At 40.4% G+C, this 22,052-nt stretch overlaps 1 protein-coding gene across 3 annotated transcripts in view; it reads left to right on the top strand.

The window, feature by feature from the left end:
* The first annotated feature begins 224 nt into the window (after window positions 1-224).
* STK39 (serine/threonine kinase 39) overlaps window positions 225-22,052 on the top strand; it is a 98,910-nt gene continuing 77,082 nt past the window's right edge. For 2 of the 3 annotated variants that reach the window (XR_008450338.1, XM_054069567.1), the window contains exons 1-2: window positions 225-468; window positions 18,247-18,359. Coding sequence is in view for 1 of the 3 variants with exons in the window: in XM_054069567.1 (XP_053925542.1) it covers window positions 387-468; window positions 18,247-18,359 (195 nt within the window). In the remaining 2 variants the exon portion in view is untranslated. Of the gene's footprint in view, window positions 469-18,246; window positions 18,360-19,185; window positions 19,307-22,052 lie in introns of those variants that run through there. The other variant, XM_054069568.1, reaches the window with a different exon arrangement.

Below are 22,052 nucleotides of genomic sequence, written 5' to 3'. Positions count from 1 at the left end.
TAGAGATTCTTGTCTCGAACAGGGTGAGCCGCTTGGCTCCGGCCGGCCGAGGGGAGCCTCTCCCAGCCGTGCGATCCGAGCAGCGGCCACACGAGGTGACACAGCGCATCCCCGCTAAGGGCCACTCGTGTCACCGCGTCCCCGGGCTGGAGCCCTCACTGCCGACAAAAAACAACGTTTTTTCCCCCGCCCCCACAGCCGGGCCGCCCCGCGCTCCCGCCCGCGCAGGTGCCGCCGCGGGGCCCGGCGGGGCGGCCCCGTCTCCCCTCCGCGGGGCGAGCGGCCGGGCGCCCGCCTCTGCCTCCTCCCCCTCGCCGCGCCGCCTCCTCCCTGCGCCGGGCGAAAGGTGCCGCTGGAAGGAAGGGAACTTTGGGGAAGGTGGCGGCATGGCGGAGCAGGGCGAGTCCCCGGCGCACGCCGCGGGCTGGCCCATCTGCAGGGACGCCTACGAGCTGCAGGAGGTTATCGGTCAGTGGCGCGGGGGCGGCTGCGGGCCTGGCGCCGCTCATCGCTGCGGCGGGTGCGCTGCGGCGGCGAGGCTGCCGCAAACTTTATCCGAGGGGGGGGGGGGGGGGCGGCGGCTGCTGCTGCTTCTAGAACGCGGCGCGCCCCGCCCGGTGCGGCCGCCGGGGGCTGCGCTGCCGCTACCCGGGGCGCGGCGCATCCCTATGGCATCGCTTCGTATCCGTCTCGCGTCGTATCGCATCTCCTCGCGTCGCCCCGGGGCCGCGCGGGGGCTGCGCACGTGCGCGCGGATTACTCGGCATTTTTCTCACGGTCGCCTCGGGGCGGGGGGGGGGAGCGGATCTCACCGCGGGGGCCGCGCTGCCGCGGCCGCTTCCTTTAGTCTTCATCTAAAAAAAATAAACGCATCTCTTTTCAAACGTTCTCCTCTCCCCCCGCCCTCCCTCCGTCTGGTCGTGCCCCCCCGGCCCGGCTCGAGCCGCCGTTTGAGCCGCGTTCCACCCGGTGCTGCGTTCATCGCCGTGCCCGGCTCGTACAGAGCGCGTCTGTTCCGTCCCCATCCCCGCATCGGCACTGGGATGCGAAAAATGCGCTGGTTTGTTTTGAATGGTGCTGGGTCAAAAGGTGCCGATGGAAAGTTTCTCGCCTCCTGACCTAGATGCTGCTTGTTGCCAGTGAATTGCTCTGGGAAAATATGCTTTTATTTCTTTGCAACGTTTTAAAGCTCCAGCGAATATTGCAGATGGCAAAATCCAGCTCTGAGACTGTGTTTGCTGCTCCTTATCGACGAGGCCACTTCACTGAAAAAATCCAGGAGTGTTGCCGGCTGCTGATGTTGGTCGTCTTCTGTATGACACACCGATTGCTAATTGCTAACAGGCTGATGACGGCCAGAACTGTGTGTCACTGAACTGGGTTCCAAGTTGCGTGTGCTCGGCTTTGCCATTGAGCTTTCTGTTTTCTACAGGCAGGAGTTGAGAAAACTACTTCTTCCTCAATATGAGATGGCATTATGTTGACCCAGGTGGTGCCTTTGTATTTGTGTTTGCACTTCCAAGGCTGTGAAAAGGGACTGAGGAGGGAGGAGGGTACCTTCGGGGTGGTGGGCCTGGACCAGACTGGTGCTCAGCATCGAGTCAGTGCTGCCAGCGGAGCCCACGCCGTGGGCTTGGGTTTAATGTCCAGAGGAATTTGTCTTACTCCATCTGGGGAATGGATCTAAATTAGCCAAGTTGAAATGATTCTACTAGCATAAGCTATGTCTTTACCGAGGAGTAAATCCCTCTTCTAAGGTAAAAAAAGCCTTGAAGGTATTGGATTAATTGTCGTCCAGGGTGCGACATGGGTTGTATGAGTTATTTAAATAGTAGTTATTTTCTGTTCCAGTACCTGTAGAATGCCTGGCTGAAAGTTGCGTTTAGAAACGCCTTTCCACTTTCTTCTCTCCACTTAAAAGCTTGTATCTTTGGATATGTAAAATACATTTCTAAATATTTATATGTCTACATACATGCATTGTACAGGTGGATGCTAAATCCGAATAGCAAATACCTATCTGTAGAAAAATGTTATTGCTGATTACCTACTGGTGCTATTAAGTGTTGATATTTCTTTGACTAAAGTGAATGCCTTGTGGGGAAATTGAGGTCATGTTATATTGAATCAGATTCTTGAACACACTGAACTTGTCTGACTTCAGTTACTAAGCTTAGGTCGCTTACATGAATTTTCTGTCATATGGAGATTAATTTGGTACCACAGAAGTTAAAAATCTTGCACTTAGTCAAATATGCCTTTTTTTTCATTAACGTCTTGGATTTGTTGCTTTAACTTATAGGACACACGCTATGAGATTGTATTTAGCCTTGATACTATTAAAAATAGTAAAACCCACAAACACACCCTCCCCACACACACTTCCTCCAAAACCCCTCTCCTATAAATTCTATCAATTTGGCCACGTGTGGACATACTTTTGCAGGTATGAGATGAATATTGATGAGAAACTTCTAAAGAGACTTTTTTATACCTGAGGGAGGGAAGAATGGTACAGTCTGAACCTGACTCAATAGCAATTTATATCTCTTTGCATCAGCCATGCCAGGGTTAATTGCATTGTGAACATGAGTCATTACCAATTGCTGAGTTACCAACCTCCACCCCTCTTGAGGACCTGATATGGTCTTCAGGGACAATTCAGTTACAACAGCCCTTTACCAGTTAAATGGGGGAAATAACGTATTTGGGTTTTGTAGGAGGAAAGGTACACAGGATGAGGCAGACCGGGTAGTCAACAGAGTGGGCTTTATATTGTACAGTAACTAAAACACAGGTTCAGAATGACTTCAGTGACCAGATTTAAGGGGCATTTAAAAGTTTTGGTAGTGATCATAAAATGAAAGTAATTGTTAGTCATGTAAGCTGTCTTCGTCCTGGATTTAGCAGGTTGGAGAAGTTTTGCTCTTTTTCTCTATGAGAGCATGAACTTTTCTTATTTCTCATCTGTGTCTAGCTAAATGCTATTTTGTAAACCAAGGCTACGTGGTACGGATTTGATATATTTTTTTTCCTTCTCTGTCCGTGGCTTCCTGCATCATGGTTGGGAGAATCAAGTGCCTGTTAAAGAGAAAATGCTCACTTTGAGGAGTGCCTCTTACGTTATTCCATTATTTTTGAGGTGGCTAGCCAATTCTCTCTGAACTCTTGGTGTGTAGTTTCATGATACATTTAATCTGCTCTGACGGGCAGTTGTTGAAAGGATTGCATTGATATGAGAGAGAACTAGTTCTTCTGCTGGGTTAGTTTTCTCTTGGATCAGGTTCCCTATTTGACTTGCTGCATGGCTGTGTGATTGATAGCTCTGATGCAAGGAAGAGGCTCTTCCTATTGATGCCTACATAATGCATACAAATCTTTTCTGGAGCAGGAAGAAACCATTCTGATCGCTATCTGTAAATGTATACGAGAAAAGGAAATTCTTATGTTAATTCAGATTGATACAGGCTGTGTATACATCCAGCTATTTGGAAGTTAGAAGGGGAATCCCTGACTGTTAGGACAAGAGGATCCAAAGCCAGTCACAGAGATGAGAACTGCAATTGCTATTAAGTGAGAGACAGATTTAATTTAGTGAAGACCTGGGAGATCTCTTTCTGTGATTTTAATGCATTAAGTTAGAACGTGCAGTGGATTTTAATGTATGTGCTGGGAGTGTTTTTAAGCTGGATATGACTTAGATTTAAAAAAATAAAGGTAATAAAAGCAAAACTGTGAGAGATGTTCTTATTCAGTTTGGGTTTATAACTGAGTGTTCTAAGTAAAATAGCTGAAGCAGATTTACCCAAATATATGTCAGTTACATATGCAAGTTTTTGTCCTTCTCAGAAACGATAGAATTCTTGAGGAAACAAACATTTAAATTATAATCAACATGAAAACCTGAAAATTGAAGAGGGTTAAAATTTTATTTGTACTTTTCAAATTGTAATGAGCCCTACATCACATGGGTCAGAAAAAGCAGCTTTAAATCTTGGTTGGTTTTTGTTTTTTCTTTGTTTTGTTTGGTTTTCTTTTTTTTTGTGTGTTTTGTTTTGTTGTTGGTTTTGTTTTGTTTTTAAAAGGTTACTTAAACTTACATGAGCAAATGGCTTTCCCTTGTTTTTGGAAAGCTGTGTTGTAGTTGGTGTTTTTCTGCTGGACGTAACTTAATGTTTGTCAGCCTGTGTTGATAATTGTGGAAGGAAGATTCTGTTATGGAAAAGCAGTGGATTGTCTCATGATTAGGCTGAGCGCTAGCTTTCATTGTAAGGTTATAGTTTTGTCTTTCGTGCTGCAACTGACTTGGAAAACAAATTTGGCTAGAAAATAGAATTAATTGGAAAACAGAGGGCTGCTTCTGTGTGACGGGTTACCTATATTGACTGCAACTCATTTAAAAAGTTACCTTGTTGAACTGAGGCTTTCATCTAGTTTTGCGTTTCTAACTTTTAGCTCAAAATATCTTGTGATTTGTAGCAACGCTGCACTTTATGTGGCAAAGTCAAATGTGTTGGGATTTGGTGTAGAACAGGTTACCATTAGTGACTGTTCTGCTGATTTTATGGTTCTTATTGTAAGCAGCCTATGAGCTACTTTCCCGTTAATGGCTCTAGGGTCTTTGCTGGCGTTTCTATGGAATATTATTTACTTATTTTTTCTTTCTTCCCCCCTGCATGTGTATTGCTAATGGCTCTTTGTCAGAGAATAGACTTTCCTATATTCATTGTTATTGGACATCTCTGACTCTGTAGTGAGGTCTCTGATAATGATGCTTAGGAACTGATGTTCAAGTTTGTAAACATTGTGTATGCTTTTTTGAAAAGCCTCCCTATAGTTAGAGATAAAATTACAGTTCTATGTTGTTATGTTAATCAAATGCTAACATCTCATTCCTGTTTTCCAAAATTTCTTACCCCTGTGCCTAACAGGGATTTTTTTTTAGTGGAAAAAAAACAGCTGAAAGGCTTTCTTCCGCAGAAGTTTTTATGTATATTTTGCAAATTAGATCAGACTGTGCTCAGTGAAATACCATAAGCTATAGTAATCTTTGATACTTGCTCTGGCAGAGATCTGTTTCCAAAACCCCTGTAATTCTTACATAAGAAGCTGCATAATTTGACAAGTAAAACTTAAGACTATCTAAGGTCTTTATGCTCTTTGTAAAGTGGAGGATGTACCTGCCTTAATTCTGCTCCAAAACAAATTACGTTCCTTAATCTTAATTAACTTTTAAAAATAAATCTTAAAAGTTACCATAGTGGCCTTGGCATATTCTTAAGAGTCATAGAACGTCCCAACACACAAGGATCATTGAGTTCAACTCCTGTCTCTGCATGGGACAACCTCAAAATTCGCACCATGAATGCACTTTAAATATTGCCTTCATAACATTACTTAGTACAATTGTAGTTTGACAGGAAGAGTTTACTGCTTTGTAAATTAAAATTTTACATTTTGGGAAATAATTGGTCAAGATTTTCTGTCAGCTAATAACCATTTGAAGAAACTGTAGAAATGTTAAATCCTCATTTAGTATTTTAATAAGGAGTGGCTTCTAATTCAGTTGTCAGAGTAAAGGTGGTTATAGCGCAATTTAAAAATACCTGGTAGAACACTCGCAGTGCTGTGCTGCTAATGAGGCTGTGCAGAGCTTGTAGCTGTTAATTATTCACCTTGTCTCCACATAATAGTAATAGTATTGGGGAAGGGAGTCTTGGGAAATGTCTTGGCTTTTTGAACGAAAATGAAATTTCTGCATTAGAAATAATGAAGACAAGGCTGTAGTTTTCATTGCTTCCAAGACATTAGGCTTTGTAAGTGATTCAGTGATCAGACTTTGTTATATAATTTAGTGACTTCTGAAAAGAATTTTAAGTCATGCAATTGGAATTCAGACTTGTCAGGAAGATGATTAATTATGTTTCACAAGAACCTGAATGGTGTGAAAATAGCCAAAAATAAAGAAAATTGTATATAACTTGCTTTGGGTTTCTCACGATTGCAAGTAACTGGCAAATAAAGCTTGCTTTAAAGTTAATTTGTTAACTGGAAGGATAAAGGAGCACGTAATCAGTGCATCAGGCTTGTGCTATGTGATGGTAATTTACAGAAAGTATGCCCTGCTTTCATGCTCTTGGAATCTGCCTCCCTCGCTTATGCTTGGCCCTCTTGTCCCAATGCTTTCTCTCCCCTTGCCATCCAAGTTCCTGTGAGACCTAGAGAGTCCTGACTCCACCGGAGCTGCTTGAGTGCCAGGCAAAGAGCAGTTCTGGTAAGCGTATAGAAATTTGAAGGGACTGCATGATTTTGATTCTCACTGAGCTTCCAGCAGAAAGGCTTTGCATCTTCAAAATGGAACCACTGCTTGTAACCAGCATTGTTCTTAGATAGGAGAGGCCGATTGTAGACCTGGGAGAGCAATTTTACGTTGGGTCATGTGTTGCTCTGAAACAACATTAGAACTATTTTACTCTTTCTTTTCCTTTCAGTGAAGAATTGCTTTCCCTTAGGTCAGAGACCAGTTGTTTTTTTTTTTCTAGAATCTGCTTGTCAAATGGAGCTTCTCTTTGTTAAATGGAAACAAAACCACATCTGTTCTGGTTGGCTTGGGGGCCAAAACCAGTGAGCTTTCCCTGCAAAGGAAATGAGGGTGGCTGATGTATTTGCTACATGTGTAGGCTATGTTTCATTTTTGTGTGACCCTTCTCCCTTCCATCTTTCTAAAATAAATCAGAACTATAAGCAGCAGTAGGCAGAAGCTGGTTTTATTTCCAGTGATAATAGCATTTAATGGTGTTTAAACAATGGACCTTAAAATCAAGTTAAGGTAGTTGTTCTTGTTAACTTCTTGGGTTTGCTGAAGTGGCTGGAATACTGCTGAGCAGTAGCAGCAGAAGAAGAACAATCTGCTTGTAGAACTTGGAATATGAATGTGTCACTGGGAAATTTACCAGTGCCCAAATTTAGAAGCCAGGTTAAATAAATAATTAGCTTTTTTGAATAAGTGGATTCTTACTTATTTCTGCCTTTTGCAGCACAGCCTTGCTGGTAGGATGAGATCCTGACAGCTCTGCTAGATTTCACTATTTCTTGCTAAGTTTGAAGGTCTTTGGGCGTCCATAAGGGTGGCATGGTTGAAGCCTGTGGGTGTAAGCACAGTATTACCCAGCAGTGGCAGAATGAAGCAATGCTGGTATGAAATCCTTGGGAGAAGAATTTGCTTTAAAACTTCCCTTTTTCCTTCTTATATCAGTCTCTGTATGCACTGTACCAAGTTCTCTATGGTAGTGTGATCAGCTCTGTAACTGATGCAATCAGTACATGTTGAATGCTTTTCTTTTGCCTCCATTGGTGGAGTTTGCCTGCTGTCCATCTCTTTTGCCTACCCTGGGGTCGTGTGGTGTCAGTGCAGCTCTTCCTTTTCTCTACCACTCACTTCCTCCTGCACAGCGCTTCTGACTGGAGACCATGCTGTGGTATTTAACATGTACTGGGGTGGCCAGGAACACTAGACTAAAAAGATGCGACACCCCTTTCCCTGCCCTGGGACAGAAGGTGTAGTAATAAGAAAAAGTGGGGGTAGTATACAGGGAGAAAAAAGTAATCATGTGGTACCTGACAGTGCAAGGGGAAACCTAGTTCTTCCTGAATATGTTGTCAAGTCATAGTTACTTTATGAGAGCTGGTTGACTTTCAGGAGAGAATAGATAGTTGGGAGGTGGCAGTAAAAGGGAGAAAGCTTAATATTTGTGAAGAGTGTGTATGCTTCGTGGCATTTAGGTAGACTTCAGCTGATTTGGGACTGTTTTGTAGAAAGATTCCATGGCGGTGGTGAGATGCTGACAGTGCTGGTGAAGTTGGTGGGTTTTTGAAGCGTGCCTCTGAACAATTCCCAGGCGTCGCTTTCCAGGGTTGCTGAGTTTGACAGTCCTACAGCTCACTCACGAGAGAAGATCAGTGAAAAGTTTGAGCAGTGTTTTTCAGTCTTCAGATAAAGTATTGAGGTTGTAGCACTGGTGGAGTTAATATTTCCAGTCCTTTGCCCCTAGGTGCTTGACTAGGTATGTGACTTAACTGTTCGGTGAAAACCCAGTATGACACATTAGCCATCTCTATTAATCCTTTGTCTTTATCATTAACAATTTCTGAACTGTTTAATTAGCCTAATTATTACTTTGGATGTCTAGCTGTCCCTGAGGTATTCCGGTCAGAAGAAAAATATAGGTGAAAATTGAGGATGTCCTATAAGGCTGCTGTAATGATTATGTTACATAGCTTTTAAGCTGAGCTATGCTAACACACTTCAAAAGAAATAAGGACTAGAAGCAGACTGAAGATTGGAAGATTGTCAGTATTACTAGTCATGATTTCAGAAGTAGCGTCAGCTTAAAGGTCTTGAAGATGAAGATCAGTGTTGAATATCTGAGGGTTTTCTTAATAGGACAAATAATTATTATAGATGTAAGCAAATGATGTGCCATATATACCTGCTTCGGGGTGGTGGTAGAAAAATAGTGAATTTAACAGACAAAAAAAAAATACTGTGTATTTACTTGTTAATTGTGGGGTCTGCCCTGTAGTATAGATGAGATAATAAGTTTGAGCTATTGCTGTAGACTTCTGAGAAGAAAATATTCAGATTCAGAAGGATCACAATTCAGTTATGAAGTTGCTTTCACCTTCTCACTTCTTTCCTTTGAAGGTATTTTATTACAGAGACTGAATTTAAACTTACGATTTATTTCTGTTGGTGTCTTGTGCTTCCAGGCTCTGAACCACTTCAGACTTAGTAATAGGAACCTCCTTAGAATTAGATTAGATTCACCCGATGGAAATTTAATAATATGATAACATTTATATTGTTCTGACCTTCCATTGTTATGCGAGAAGCAGGGTGAGAAATAGGTGAGTTTTTTGCTTGTTGTGTGTGGCCACAATGGACTAAAATTCTAGCAGGCACGTTCTGTTGGGGTGAACCAGCTGAAGACGCTTTGTAGCTCAACACTGCGGTATTAATTAGAGACCTTCATGACAGTGCAGTAGCAATACTGCCTTTGTTTTGGAGGATTGCTGTTCTTCATTCTCAGAAGAGAATGGTGCACTATGTAGTTGCATCCGGAAGACTTGGAAAATATTGCATTCATGGTATTAGAATTGTTCCAAGTGTTTGCTTTCAAACTAAACGACAAACAATAAAATATGCCAACTAAGTCAACACCGCCATTTGTTTATAGTGCTACTTCAGACATGAACAGTAATTCTTTTTTAACAGCTTTTTTTTCTAGGCAGGAAGTCTGTTTCATCATAGCAAATCTTCAATTTATCCTGCTTGTATAAGGTGGAGTTAAGCAGAGTTCTGTGGCGTTCATGTGATACCTTGGTAAGGTAACTTTTGGTCCCACAGTGAATACCATATATCAAGTTCTCAAGTAGTTGTGTAGAGTAATTTCCAGTGTGAGTTTTGCCTTCCAGATGGTAGGATTTGTATGCACATCGAGTAACAGTTTCTGTATTGATAATCACAGAATCATGGAATTGTTTAAGTTTGAAAAAAACTTTTAATATCATCAAGTCTGACTGGAAACCTAACATTGCCAAATCTACCACTAAACCATGTCCCTAAGCACCACGTTTACACATCTAAATACCTCCAGGGATAGTGACTCAACCACTTCCCTGGGCAGCCTGTTCCAATGTTTGACAACCTTTTCAGTGAAGCAATATTTCATAATGTCCTATCTAAACCTCCCTTGGCATATGTTGAATCCATTTCCTCTTGCCCTGTCACACATAGGAGGAATGAAATTATTGCAATCTGCCTTTCTTTTCTTTCGTAGTTTAATTGCAAATTTGATCTTGCTGTTTATCCTTGGGAGTTAAAAAATATCTGGCCGTGAAACATTAGTAGAGTAGTGCAACATTGTAAAGGAGTATATGCTAGGAAAGGGGGTTTGATTTTATTTTGCATTTTATTAGGAAGAACGGGTTCTGTATTAGAAGAGTGCTGGAGAAAAGTAGTTTCTTTACATCTGTGAGCTTAGGAGGAAAACTTTATTTCTGAGCCAGTGTCATGCACCTATATTTGGTACGGTAAGATGCCGTTGCTGTTGTACAGTACGATTCAAATTAACTGCTAGGTTAACTTTTTCCTTCCTTAATACAAAAAGGTAATTTATTTTTAATTTGTTTCTTTTTCCTTGTACTTGTTATGTAGACATCTCTAGCTCGAAATAGCTGTTTCTTCTAGATATTTTATTCGGAGTATATATTCTAGGGCTTTTCTTCGTGGTATTCTGAAAACTCAGCAGCTGAATGAGATTTGAACAGGCAGGTAGGAAGGAAGTGGGGGAACAAAAGAAACCTTATCTCTCTTGGTCCTGTCTCAGTTTGGACAGACTAAACCTGTTCAGGGTTTAGTGTCTCTCTTAACAGAAATTTTTGTTGTCTTTGTACTTCGGACGTGAGCCTGCAAAACTTCAGCATGTCCCTGGCCACAGACATGATGAAGGGACTGGAGCACCTTTCATTTGGGGCTGAGAGCTGGGACTGTACAGTCTGGAGAAAAGAAGGCTAGGGGAATCTTGTCAATACATATAAATACATATATGTTTCCTCTGTGTAACACTGTATGGATGACGAGAAAAAGTTTAAATAAACAAACAAACAAAAGTGAGACCTGTCAGGTCATTGCCCTAACCAGGGCATATTAAAACAGCAAGAAAGTGTCTCTATTTCACACAGGTGTTCTCTTGTCTGGCTTTTGGTTCTGTGAATTTGACTGCAAGTTTTTGGTACAACTGTAAGTATATAAAAAACAAAAAAATCCACATAAAGCGGTTTACATTATTACCTGCAGATCTGCCTTGCATTGTGAGGGTGAATAGATAATAACGTGACAGACAAAATCTGTTTTGATGTTTGTTATAAATTCTTAAACCAAGTTGTATCCTTAAATTCAACTCTTTTTCATGCCTTTTTTTGGGAAAATACAGAATGAATAGGGACTTGTTGGGTTCATTCACATCAAGTACAATACATCCACATTTCTCCTTATCACACAACAGCCCCAATGTAATTGTGTGGCAGGAGCTGACTCTTGGCCGCGATGTGCCGGCTGGGTGGCTGTGCAGCACAGCTGTGCTGCCAGCCATGCCGCGGGAGTAGCGGAAGCGTGGGTGAAGAAGCCTGCTGCATGTTCTTTGGGTGTTACTTTTTTTTCTATTTCTTCTTCTCTAACAGATTTATAGTGTGAATGAAGCTGGAATCTTCTGTGTTTTGCAGGAAGCCAGTGCAGACCTGATTATAAAACTAATGTAAACTGGAGAAGAGCTCTGCTGTCTCAGAGCTTTTCTTCCCCTATTCTGTCTTGTGAGCTAGTTTAACAGATAATGATATGTCTTACATATGTGCTGTTATTACCTGGGACTCAGGTCTTTGCTTTGCTTTTCTCGAGAGTCCCTTCAGAGAACTTCTAAAGGTGATCTGTGCTCCTGTCAGTGTAGTTTTCCTGTAGGTGCTGGGCTCAAATGGGTTTATTTAGTTAAATATTTTTCATCATGGCCAAAGAAAAGTATTCCTTTAAATCTCTTGAAATAACAGACTGCTCTGTGTAACGGCACTCATTGTTCAGCAGTGTATGTATCTTCTAGACCATAAGTTTGATGAATTCATGATACCTTTATATACTGATATGAAAGTGGGAGGCATTTTAGGCATTCATTAGACGAGTAAAGATAAGTGACCTCTTTACTCTCTGACCTGATAGATGTCATTTCTTGGTGGCATTGAACTCCTAATTCCTGTTCTATGATTTTTGTAAATTAGAGTAAAATTAATATTGAAATGGAGTGTTGTTTATTTTATTCTTATGCATAACACCTTGTTTCATTTCTTTCTTTTAAGAATAGCAGCTTGTATGGAGGGTAATATGCTTGAGAGGAGAGATCATTACAGGTATAGAACTTGACTTCTCACTGCAAAATTGAGTTTCATACTCTATAGTTCATTAAGCTCTTGAAATGAAGTACTTTATATTACTTTACAGTCACAACCTTGCAAAAATGATAGTGAAGGGACTAGGTATATAAAGTGATGATAAGCAGACCTGAAATCCATGAGACTTGAGGAAAATGTAAATTCTGCAAACTGGAACAAGATACTTGGTTTGCATTTCACATTTGATGCCTGTTTGTATTTATGTATTGTAGGTTTTAAGTAGTGTATTTTACGAGAGTTTCAAGGTGTTTTGTGGTCAGAACTGAATGTTTGTTACTTGTTTAGCGTAGGTTTGCTGTATTTATTAAGTTGTCTTTGTCTGTTGGTTGTTTTCCCCCATACTCTTCTACTTTAGCACACAGGAGCAGGATGATTTTGTGTTGTTTGAGACGTAAGTTCTGCTCCAGAGAATAACATCTGTTTACTCCTAAGAATCTGTTAATCAAGCTTACCAGTTGTCATACTACACTAAGGGGACAGGCAGGCTTTTTTAGGGATCCTTAGCAGAATGATGATGGCACTCAAATGTGGTTAGAATTAAAGCTTTATTTTCTTAACAAGATATTATGATTAGTGTAGCACAGAACTTATGATTAGAATGGCACAGGATTTCTAAAAGCACAGTCTGTATAGTACAATTTATAAATGATGTAATATAGAATTTATAATATGTCTTATGATTTCTAATCACCTGGACCCTCTGCAGATTGGATCAAATCTTAGTGCGTACCTTAGTTTGCTGTATCAATATAAAAATCACAATGTAGACTGGAAAATCATATAAAAGCATACAAGTCAGTCAGAACTAGGGGGAAGCAGATGATGGTGGAGGCATCCTCAGCCACCAGGGATCACAGGTCTTATAGTCCAGCAGCAGTTCTGGTCCAGGTTCCCACTCAGGACTTGTAACCGCTTGATTTTATGACAAGTGCTCTGTGTGCTTATGGTGGGGTCATCACCACCACTGGAGCGCGTGGTTGCCTGGTACCTCCAAGGCCAGTAAGGCAGGAAGGAGTAGGCCTGGTGCCTGGGAATCTTGAGGCTGGTAGGGAGGGGAAGAAGGACACTGGTTTGTCTGCTTGATCCGCAGGACTGATAATGAGGGGAAGGGGAATGACTAACCCACTCAGTCACAGAGAAAGGCTGCTTGCCTTGTGAAGTGGATTTAGTTACGTGAGCTACATAACCAGGGGTCAGGAGCAGAGAGTACCGGTCATGCCAGTCTTATCCTGACACCTCCATAAGGTAAATTCCACTTCTGATGACTGCAAATTCTGAAATAGTGGTGACTGTGGAATTTTTTTTATATACAGTTTTTTTTCATTAAAAAATAACATTTCTTATGAAGGTATTTGAGATGCGCAGTAGAACAAAAGCAGTTTAATCTTGGCTAGTGTTTATAGTGCGGGATTTGCCTAGACGGTCTAATTTGGGTTACTATAGTTCCCGTTCAACTTCTTTATTTAGACGACTCATTAATTTTAAATGACAAGTCAGGGAGAAGATAACACCTGCTGAAAGCGGACTGTTTTTGTTTAGGTTTTCCTTACCTGCTGTGGTGCTGACATTTCTTTGGTGTTGATTGCTAATATATGTGAAGATACTCTCATGCCAGATCTGGAAATGTACCAGGCTCCCTGTGAGCACCATGACTGACGTGGAAGAAGACTCAAAGCCATGGAGTACTTAGTTAAAAGATAATTTGGGTGATGATGTGCACGTATGGGCATTAAACCGCCTGGATGTTTGACAGCACTCTGCTTTCCTTTGCAACCCATCTGCGCCTTTCTTTCAGTATCAAGTACCGAGGTGTATTTGGAGTATGTGCAGCTTCCTGCTCAGGGTCAGGCAAAAGGAGAAGTGTTGTGGTTACTGTCCGTTTCTGATACGCTTCTTAAAGTTGATCCTCAGGTTTGTCAGTGCTGTATCTTACCCAAAAGTCTTGAAGTCCTTTGTAGGTACCTTTTTACTAGAAGAAACATGTTTTTGTCATATGTCTTATCTTATTTTTGTGATTGACATGGCTAAAACTTGTCCAGTTTTGAAATGCAGGGCTGTCAGGTAGGTTGCTCACAGTGACTCCTGCTGTGTTGTTGGCATTTTGAACACTAATCATGATAGCAGAGAGGAATAAAACTCTGTTCTGCGCTACATATTAGCATGTTGGATCATAAAACTGGTAAGAGAGCTGGGATACACTGTCTTACTACTGCAGCTTCAAAGGCAAAACTGCATGCAATATGTGACGTGACTGTATGGGGTAACAGGGTGTAGTTCTCTAGTAGTGAGGCACGGCTTTATTTCAACTGAGGTTCAATAGAATGTGCTTGTATAGCTCTTGTATATAAGAGCTTGTATAGATTCTGAGATAAGGTATTAAGTATTCTTCAATTACAACTGTTGCCTAACCCTTCAGATACCTAGTCAACATGAAAACTCATGATTACTAGCAAATTCCATGCTTTTCATAGAATGGGTAGAGGAACCCTGGGGTTGAAGAAGGTCTCTTTGGGTAGATTGTCTGAAGGGACCTAATGAATACAGAAATCTTTAAAATAGTTTCATGTTGGAATACTGTAGAGCAACACTGAGTTACTAAAAAAGACTTGGTAAATCATTAGGAGCTAATAAGGTTACCGAGTTGTGGTTTGTTGTTTGTTTTATATTTTTAATAGTTACTGTGCAGTGAGGAATGAGTGGAAAGTGCCAGACCTTTATACATAACGCAGAATAAATGAAGTGTCATGAAGACAGAGGTGTGCATGTGCGATGGTCCAGCCATCTCAGCTTGCTGTCTTTTTGAGACTTGACTGGTGGAGGGCAGATAAAACTAAAATGTTCGTGTCAGTTGTTGATCACACTTGTTCAAAGGTCCTTCTCTTTGCCATTTAGAGACAGGTTCCACAAAGGTTAAATTCCTGTAAGTTAAAAAAAAAATAAAAATGCATGGTTCATGGCGTGAACAGGTTGGCTGTAAGGGCATGCTCGCAATACAGAGAAGGATGCAGGGACAAGATTAAGGTCTATGACTCGTTGCCTTTTGTGAAGTGGGAGTAGTAGGCACTTTAACGTGGACTGAAATTGTATTATTACAATACAAACTTTGGAAATTGGCAAAGACAGCTCATCTGTAGCAGGAGAACAGCTTTTCCATTAGTGGCAAAACCACATCTTTCTTACAAAGCTCTTTTTTTGAGTCTGACCACTGGTAATCCTTTACTTTTTCTTCTTCAGGAGACAGCTGCATTTAAAGGCTTCTAGAGACTGGATGCTAAAACAAGTAGTTCTGGCATAGTTAATATGCTCTCTACTGTGAGGGTTTGGTTTTGGAAAACTTGTAAGGTTCAGCATAACCTGAAGAAGTAATTTCTTCTGTCAAGGAATGGTTGATTGTAATCTATTCTATGCAGTCATTTTTCTGTGACACAAATTTGTTATGGTAAATAATTGTGTGGGGGAATTTTGTTTCACTATCTGATAGTGCATTACTGGTGCAGTACGTTGTCCCTCGATTGAAATGTTTTTTTTAGTAGTCCTGTTTGTAACAGCTGCTCCTCTGGAACGCTTTACATTTCAATTTGTTTAGCTGACTAGAGAAGGGCATGTGTTTATTGACACAAAAGGAATCTTCTGACCAGATGGGAAAGCTGCAGACTTTCCTCATCTTTACCCCCGGTGGTTCACCTTGTGAGCCAGAGGAGGGGAGGGCAATATCTTTTAAGAGCAAGAAGGTATACAGCCACAAAGTGCCTGGTTCCTACTTGAACTGTTTCCTACTTGAAACTGCTTTTTTCAAATGGGTTTTATATGTAGATCTCACTCAGAATGCAGGCTGCACAGATTGTCTTTACTATCAAAATACTGTATTGCGCAGTGTTCAAAAGGCAGGACGAAGAAGAAAACAAGGTAAATTGGCTTTATCTTAAACATAGAAAGCTTTTTGCATTGTCAGTGCATTATATGGTGACAACTATCCCACTGCAAGTCATGACTGAGGAGAAAACACCAAGTGATGCACTGAAAGACTTTTCACATAAATAAACTTCATACTCTAGTTTGTGTCCTAAAATCTCACTTCTTGTCCTCTTTCAGTAGGCAAAAGAGAAATGGATTCTTAACTTATGCATAAGGATTAATTTTGCTATCAAGAGTTTTCGAATAGCAAGCATGTAGTCTTTGGTTTGGGGTTTCCCAAGACTTAACCAAGTGATGTAGTGGGGATGGGATCAGGGGGATGATGAGACTTTTTTTTTTTTTTTTTTTGTAATGTAATTTTTACAGAATGTTTTGAAGTGTTATTTACTGGCATTTTACTTTAACTTGAAGAAGCGGTCAGGATTTCATTGGTCTTGGTTGACTAATTTTTCTGTGTGCTTTTTCTGTTTGTCCTGTATATGGCTTTTGTATATGAATCTGTTTTGAAAGTGAAAATCTGGTTGTTTCCTACACATACATAGATCTACTGGCATGAATGAAAAAGATACATCAAGGAAAATATTGTTCTTTGTTCCTATATCCTTAATAGTTAAAAATTTGGGCTCTCTCTTCTGCCTCAACCTAGAATTGTGTAGACAAAGTAATGAGAGGATTTCTGTCTCAATGTCTACTGAATGAGAAATTCATTAAAGAGATTGAGCTGAATTGTGCTGACTTTGTGGTTCCTTCTTTGGGATGCCTTATTTAATTTTTAACATCTCTCTTAATTCTTTTATTACTTACATTATTGGAATTCTTAAAAGCTTTCTTCTGTAAGCAGACAGAACAGGACATGTCAATATTTGCCTGTGACCGCATCCTGCAAACACATGACTAGTTAGTCCTGTTGAGACTTTTTTTTTTTTTTTTAAGATGAGCTCAGAATTTTTGTAATGAAATTCGTACACTCAGTTAAAAAGCTTTGTGATTTGAGTGAAAACATCATGTGAACAAACAATACATGAAAATGGCTAAGCAAAAAGCAATTAAAATACAGACAATTTTCAGTCATGAGGTATTGTCAGTGCTGGTTTTAGATGTGCAGAGGGAAAAGCTCTCAATTGTTCTTAAGTCGACTGGTAACTGAATCCATGTTTGTAGAGTTTGACAACAAAAGGCTTTTTGTTCACTATTTGTATTCATCTAGGACATGCCAGTTACTGAGCATAAGTAGAACGTAGTGTGTGAGCAGGCCAATATAATATGTTACTCAATTTGTAACTTACCAGAAATCCATGATTTATGTTAAAATAGTTAGAATTACAGGTAGAAACTGCTCTTCGGGGGGATTTTAGATTTCTGCATGAATAAGCATGATGTAACTGCTTTGAGGAAGCACACACTGCTGTAGTTCGTGTGACAGCAAGGTGTGCAACCTGAGCAAAACTCTTTCTGAATATTGCTTGCAATTATTTCGTTCATTTGGTGCAGCAGTACCAACTGAGGCAAAGCTAGTGGGTGCTTGATAAAAGAAACAAGGAGACCCTTTACTGCTGCTGTTCAAGTAAAGCATGATAAAGGAGGTTATCCTAATGCTTTCCCCAAAATTTCTTTAATTCCACTGAGCTTTGTTGTCAGTGTAGTTGTATGGCTATTCATGATTTGCATGTCAAGTAGGCATCACTGACTTTCTCTGCTGGGCCATTCAGCAATGTGCGTCATGTTATTGTTGGTCTGATACCTGTGCCTCCCGTGCCCTTTACAAGAATCGGTATGGTCTTTGTAGGATGTTATCCTAATCACAATGAATAAACAGGAACACAGGTGAAACTGTAGAAGATTAGACATATACAATTTTATTGTTGTTTTTGTGTTCTTTGCATAGTGGAAACAAAAACCTGGTTAAACAAGGACTGACCTGAAAGAGCAGAAAGAAATAACATTTGATAAAGCACGCACTCCTCCCCCACAGTGTTTTAAATTGTGCAAGTCATGTTCTTCATTAAAACGTATATGTCCAAAGACAAAAGGGGAATGGTTCCCAAGCCATATGAAATGCATTGAGATGGTGGGTGTAACTCCATAAATGAGCACACAGTTTTAAGGTGTTCACTAGGTCATTTTTTGTGGAGTATGGAACAGAAACTGGGAGGTTTTTCTTCTCCATTTGAGAAGTGTGCAGGCTGTCTTGCTAGTGGAAAGATATGCATGTGAGGAAAGCACTGAAAAAGGATAAACAGCAGATTTTAAGTTCTTCATAAGTGTGGGGTTCTTATGTTGATCACTGGTTTAAACTCCGTATTAAGACTCTGTTCCTTTTGTGCCCATTTTCAGGTAGCGGTGCTACGGCAGTTGTCCAGGCAGCACTATGCAAACCCAGGCAAGAACGTGTAGCAATAAAGAGGATCAACTTAGAAAAATGCCAAACCAGTATGGATGAATTACTTGTAAGTATATCGGAGAGGAACATATTACATGGAGACTGTCTTCTGTTTTGACTTTATTTTTTGCTTGGCCCAAGAGGGAGTGTAGAATTTTATGCAGGATAATAGAGAAAAAGGATTTGAAAATAATCTGAAAGAAGTATGCCCTTCCCCTACGAATATATTTTGCTCATGTTTATTTTCTAATGCCACAAAAACAACAAGTGCAAATTTTAATTTTGAGATAACCAGCTGTTGAAAACAGTGGGAAGAATCCTATCCCTTGCTTTCTGGAGACTCTATTTTCAACATATTACCCTCTGGTTGACTCTCTTTTCTTAACACTGAGGAAAGATACATTTTCCTTTGGTTAAACACTGGTTAACAATATAAAGGTAAAATTTAGTAGGTCTCCTTAAAACGTCTAAAGCACCAAAACATGGCAAAACCTACTTGTTGGATCATTTTGTAATTATAACTTCTGAGGGGAAAAGTAGTAATGTCTACACCACCATCTACACAAGGAAACTCTTGTTAAATCTAATAACGCGTATTTATCTGATAGGTTATAACAAGCCATTTGAGGAATGCTGTTTGTTTGGGTCACTGATCAGAGGAGAAAAGGGTGTGTAAGAGGCCCTTTGTAAGAGGGACTGCAAGAGTTTTGCCTCTGCACTGCTTATGGCAATCCAGGCAAAGTCACAAAGAACTGTTAAAAACCCAAAACCTGTTACTTTCTAATGCTCCTAGTCAGGGTTGTAAGACTGATGTGTATTTATATATAGGCAGCATAACAAGAGTTGGGCATAAAACTATTCTAAAAGTGAGAACACTCTCTTCTGTTCCACAGGTTATACTACTGCCTAGAGACTGTGGGCTTTTTCTAATGCAGAAATTCCTGCCTCTGAAGGAAATGATCTCCTCAGCAGGGAGTTGCCAGTGCAAAAGATATCTTGAATTTGATACAGAGGGTATGGTCCATCCAGTTTCTTCAGATAAAATGACTTGTTTACAGTGGAGGACCCAAAATGCTGTTCCTCTGGTGCCTGATGGCGTTTGCCTTTAGTTTATGTAACAGCTTGTGTGGGACGTTGTGTTTTTTGAACGAGGATTGTGGTAGTGGAAGCTACCTCTGAGGCAGTGAGGCTTACTCTCAACTAAAAACTCTAAAGATTAATTCTGAACTGTGTTTAGAAAGGTGAGATGTTGTGCATGGTGTATTAACATCTATAACCCATAAGGAACATTTCTATAAAACTAGAATTACTAATAATTGTCATATAAAGTGGTCAAATTTTGATCTTTTTTATTAGAATTGGAACTAATAATAGAAATTAAGAATTAGAAAGTTACAACAGATAAAACCATACAAAACTGCCAAAAATCTGCAAGAAATATCCAAGTGGTCTAGAAAAATGGCTGTAGTTACCAGCTTGTACAAAGTTACCTTAGCAAGTGCCTTAATATCTTTACTGCTGACATATCTCCAGTGTCTGCCAAATGAGGCAATAGGTCTTGAAGTTTTGGTCCCATATTGCTTTCTTTTGGTATGAAGACAACTGTCAATACCATCTGCTTGATTTTTTAACATAAGTCAATTTCTGCTTTGCTGTGTTCAGATTTTGTTTCTTTTATTTGTTTCTTTTATTTTTATTTGTTTTGATCTGAATGTAGATTCTGACTTTCAGAGTTCCTGGTTAGGAGGGTACAAATAAAAGAAAAAAAGCCTTGTACGATTCGTTTTATCTTATATGTGTCTACACACATGTGCATGCATACACATATATAATTGGTGGGTTTGTTTTTTTTTTCCTATGAGGGGAAGTATATTTGATCCAACTCAGCTCTAATAAAGACATTGAAATTTTTATTTTGAAAAATAGAGATGTTATTCTGGAAAAGGGCACCATTGACCTTTAAAACTCTTGTTATAACTGTGCTAACATTTTTATTTCCATCGATAATACTTAGGATGCTCTTGCATTTTTGTTTTTCTTAGCACCGTTTTTGCTGCTGATTTTCAATCACTTACTTTTCTGATCAAACAGTTTCCATTGGCACAAGGATGTTATGAAACTCTTGTCTACTCTCTGAACGTGCTGTTTTGTAAAATGCTGATGCTGAGTGCTTATGGATGGTGTGCAAAGACACCCTTCAGAAATTCTCAGCTGTGTGGCCATCAGAGAAGTGGAAAATGCAGCAAACCTGGTGCCCACCTAAGCAGATGTAGGATTTGTGCCAGTGTCAATTAATATAGAAAAGCAGTGGGGGAGGGAGTTTAGATAATGCTAAGGTTACACAAACTGCCAAACTCCTGAAATTCAATACTTTGTTTCCTGCAAGGCCCTGTGTCCTTACTATTGTAACCTAAATGTAACCTAACCCCATGAGCCGAGGAAAAAGTTCCTTTCCTTAGTATTGCCCTCATTGGGTGTCTTCCCCCATCCCCTTACCTCCAGTTTTTTAAACTGAACGAAAAATTTGACACTTTTCTTTGGTCGACAAAGAATATTCTGCAGAATGGCTTGCTGGATTGAATAGATTTTCTAAAGTGTTTCCATTTCTGCTCTGGATAGTCCTTCAGGGCAGGCTTTCTGGAGGATCCTCTTGCATGTTATGCCCAACCCCTCAAATGGCTGCACTCCAGGTGTCTGTGGAGGAGATCCCATTGTGGCGCCTGCCTCGTCCCTGGGAGCTGGATTCAGCCCTGTGGGTGCTGCAGCTGGGCGCTGAAAAAAGCTGCCTCATAGCGGCTTATTAAGGGTGTCACCTACCTGCCCTTAGGCCAGTGCACATTTTTGTGCAATTACTCAGTGAAACCAGATCAGGAATAACCTGGCCGAAAAGAATTTTAGCTTTTAACCTGGCTGTGTTTCCTGATGCAGGCGCGCAAACACTGGTGCTACTGCAAGGGAGGGAGAAGCAGAGACTCAAGGGAGAAACTTTATATCTTAAATGCCATTGTGGCTTTGGTGCTGTCAAATGTCTAAAGTCATGTGAATGTGAAAGCGGCTCTGGGGCATTCTCCTGGATGCCCTGCTGCAAGCTTTTCCTCTGACAGTGTGTTTTAAGTGAATGCTTTTCTTCTTCACCTGTGCATATCATGGGCCTCAACAAAGTAACTGAAGTTTGTGGAGGCTTATAATTCTGTGTGTAACAGAGGCTCTCCAGAAATACAAGTCTGAAATTACATTTCAGCCAGGAAAGTATTAATCCTTTATCTCTCATAGGTGTTTTCTTTTTGTTTGCTTTTGTTTTGTAAAGACTTTCTTTGGAAAAAGTCACCAAAGCTGAGACACAAGGTGCCGTTGGACGTGGTTACTGTGATAGCTCAGTTTCTGCTGATGGATTGATGTAGGCAGACAAAATATTCCAAGCAGTTTTCAGCTAAAGATTATGAAGCTTGCCGCAGTCAATTAGTTACGTTTCTGCACTTTTAATGTGTGAGTGAAATAAATGAGGTGTATTTTTGCCCAGTAGTTGCAGGTAGACTTTTTGAGCCATTGCTGTATTACCAGCATAGGAAAAAATAAAAAGAGAAGAAGTGAAGTTTTAGTAAAGAATGAGAGATTTGGTATGGATAGCTGAATTAAGATCTTGAGGCTGTAGTTTGGCTTGTGTTTAAGCTGACATGTCTGCAGGGAAAGAGGAATCTGCCCCGCATGCATGTCTTTTGTTTTCCACCTACTGCCTTGTGAGGGAAATTGTGGGGGAAAG

The sequence above is a fragment of the Cuculus canorus genome, chromosome 6 (assembly GCF_017976375.1).
Source record: "Cuculus canorus isolate bCucCan1 chromosome 6, bCucCan1.pri, whole genome shotgun sequence".
Lineage (NCBI taxonomy): Eukaryota > Metazoa > Chordata > Aves > Cuculiformes > Cuculidae > Cuculus > Cuculus canorus.
Note: the sequence above shows the minus strand (reverse complement) of the source record. Positions and strands in the feature narration are given on the sequence as shown.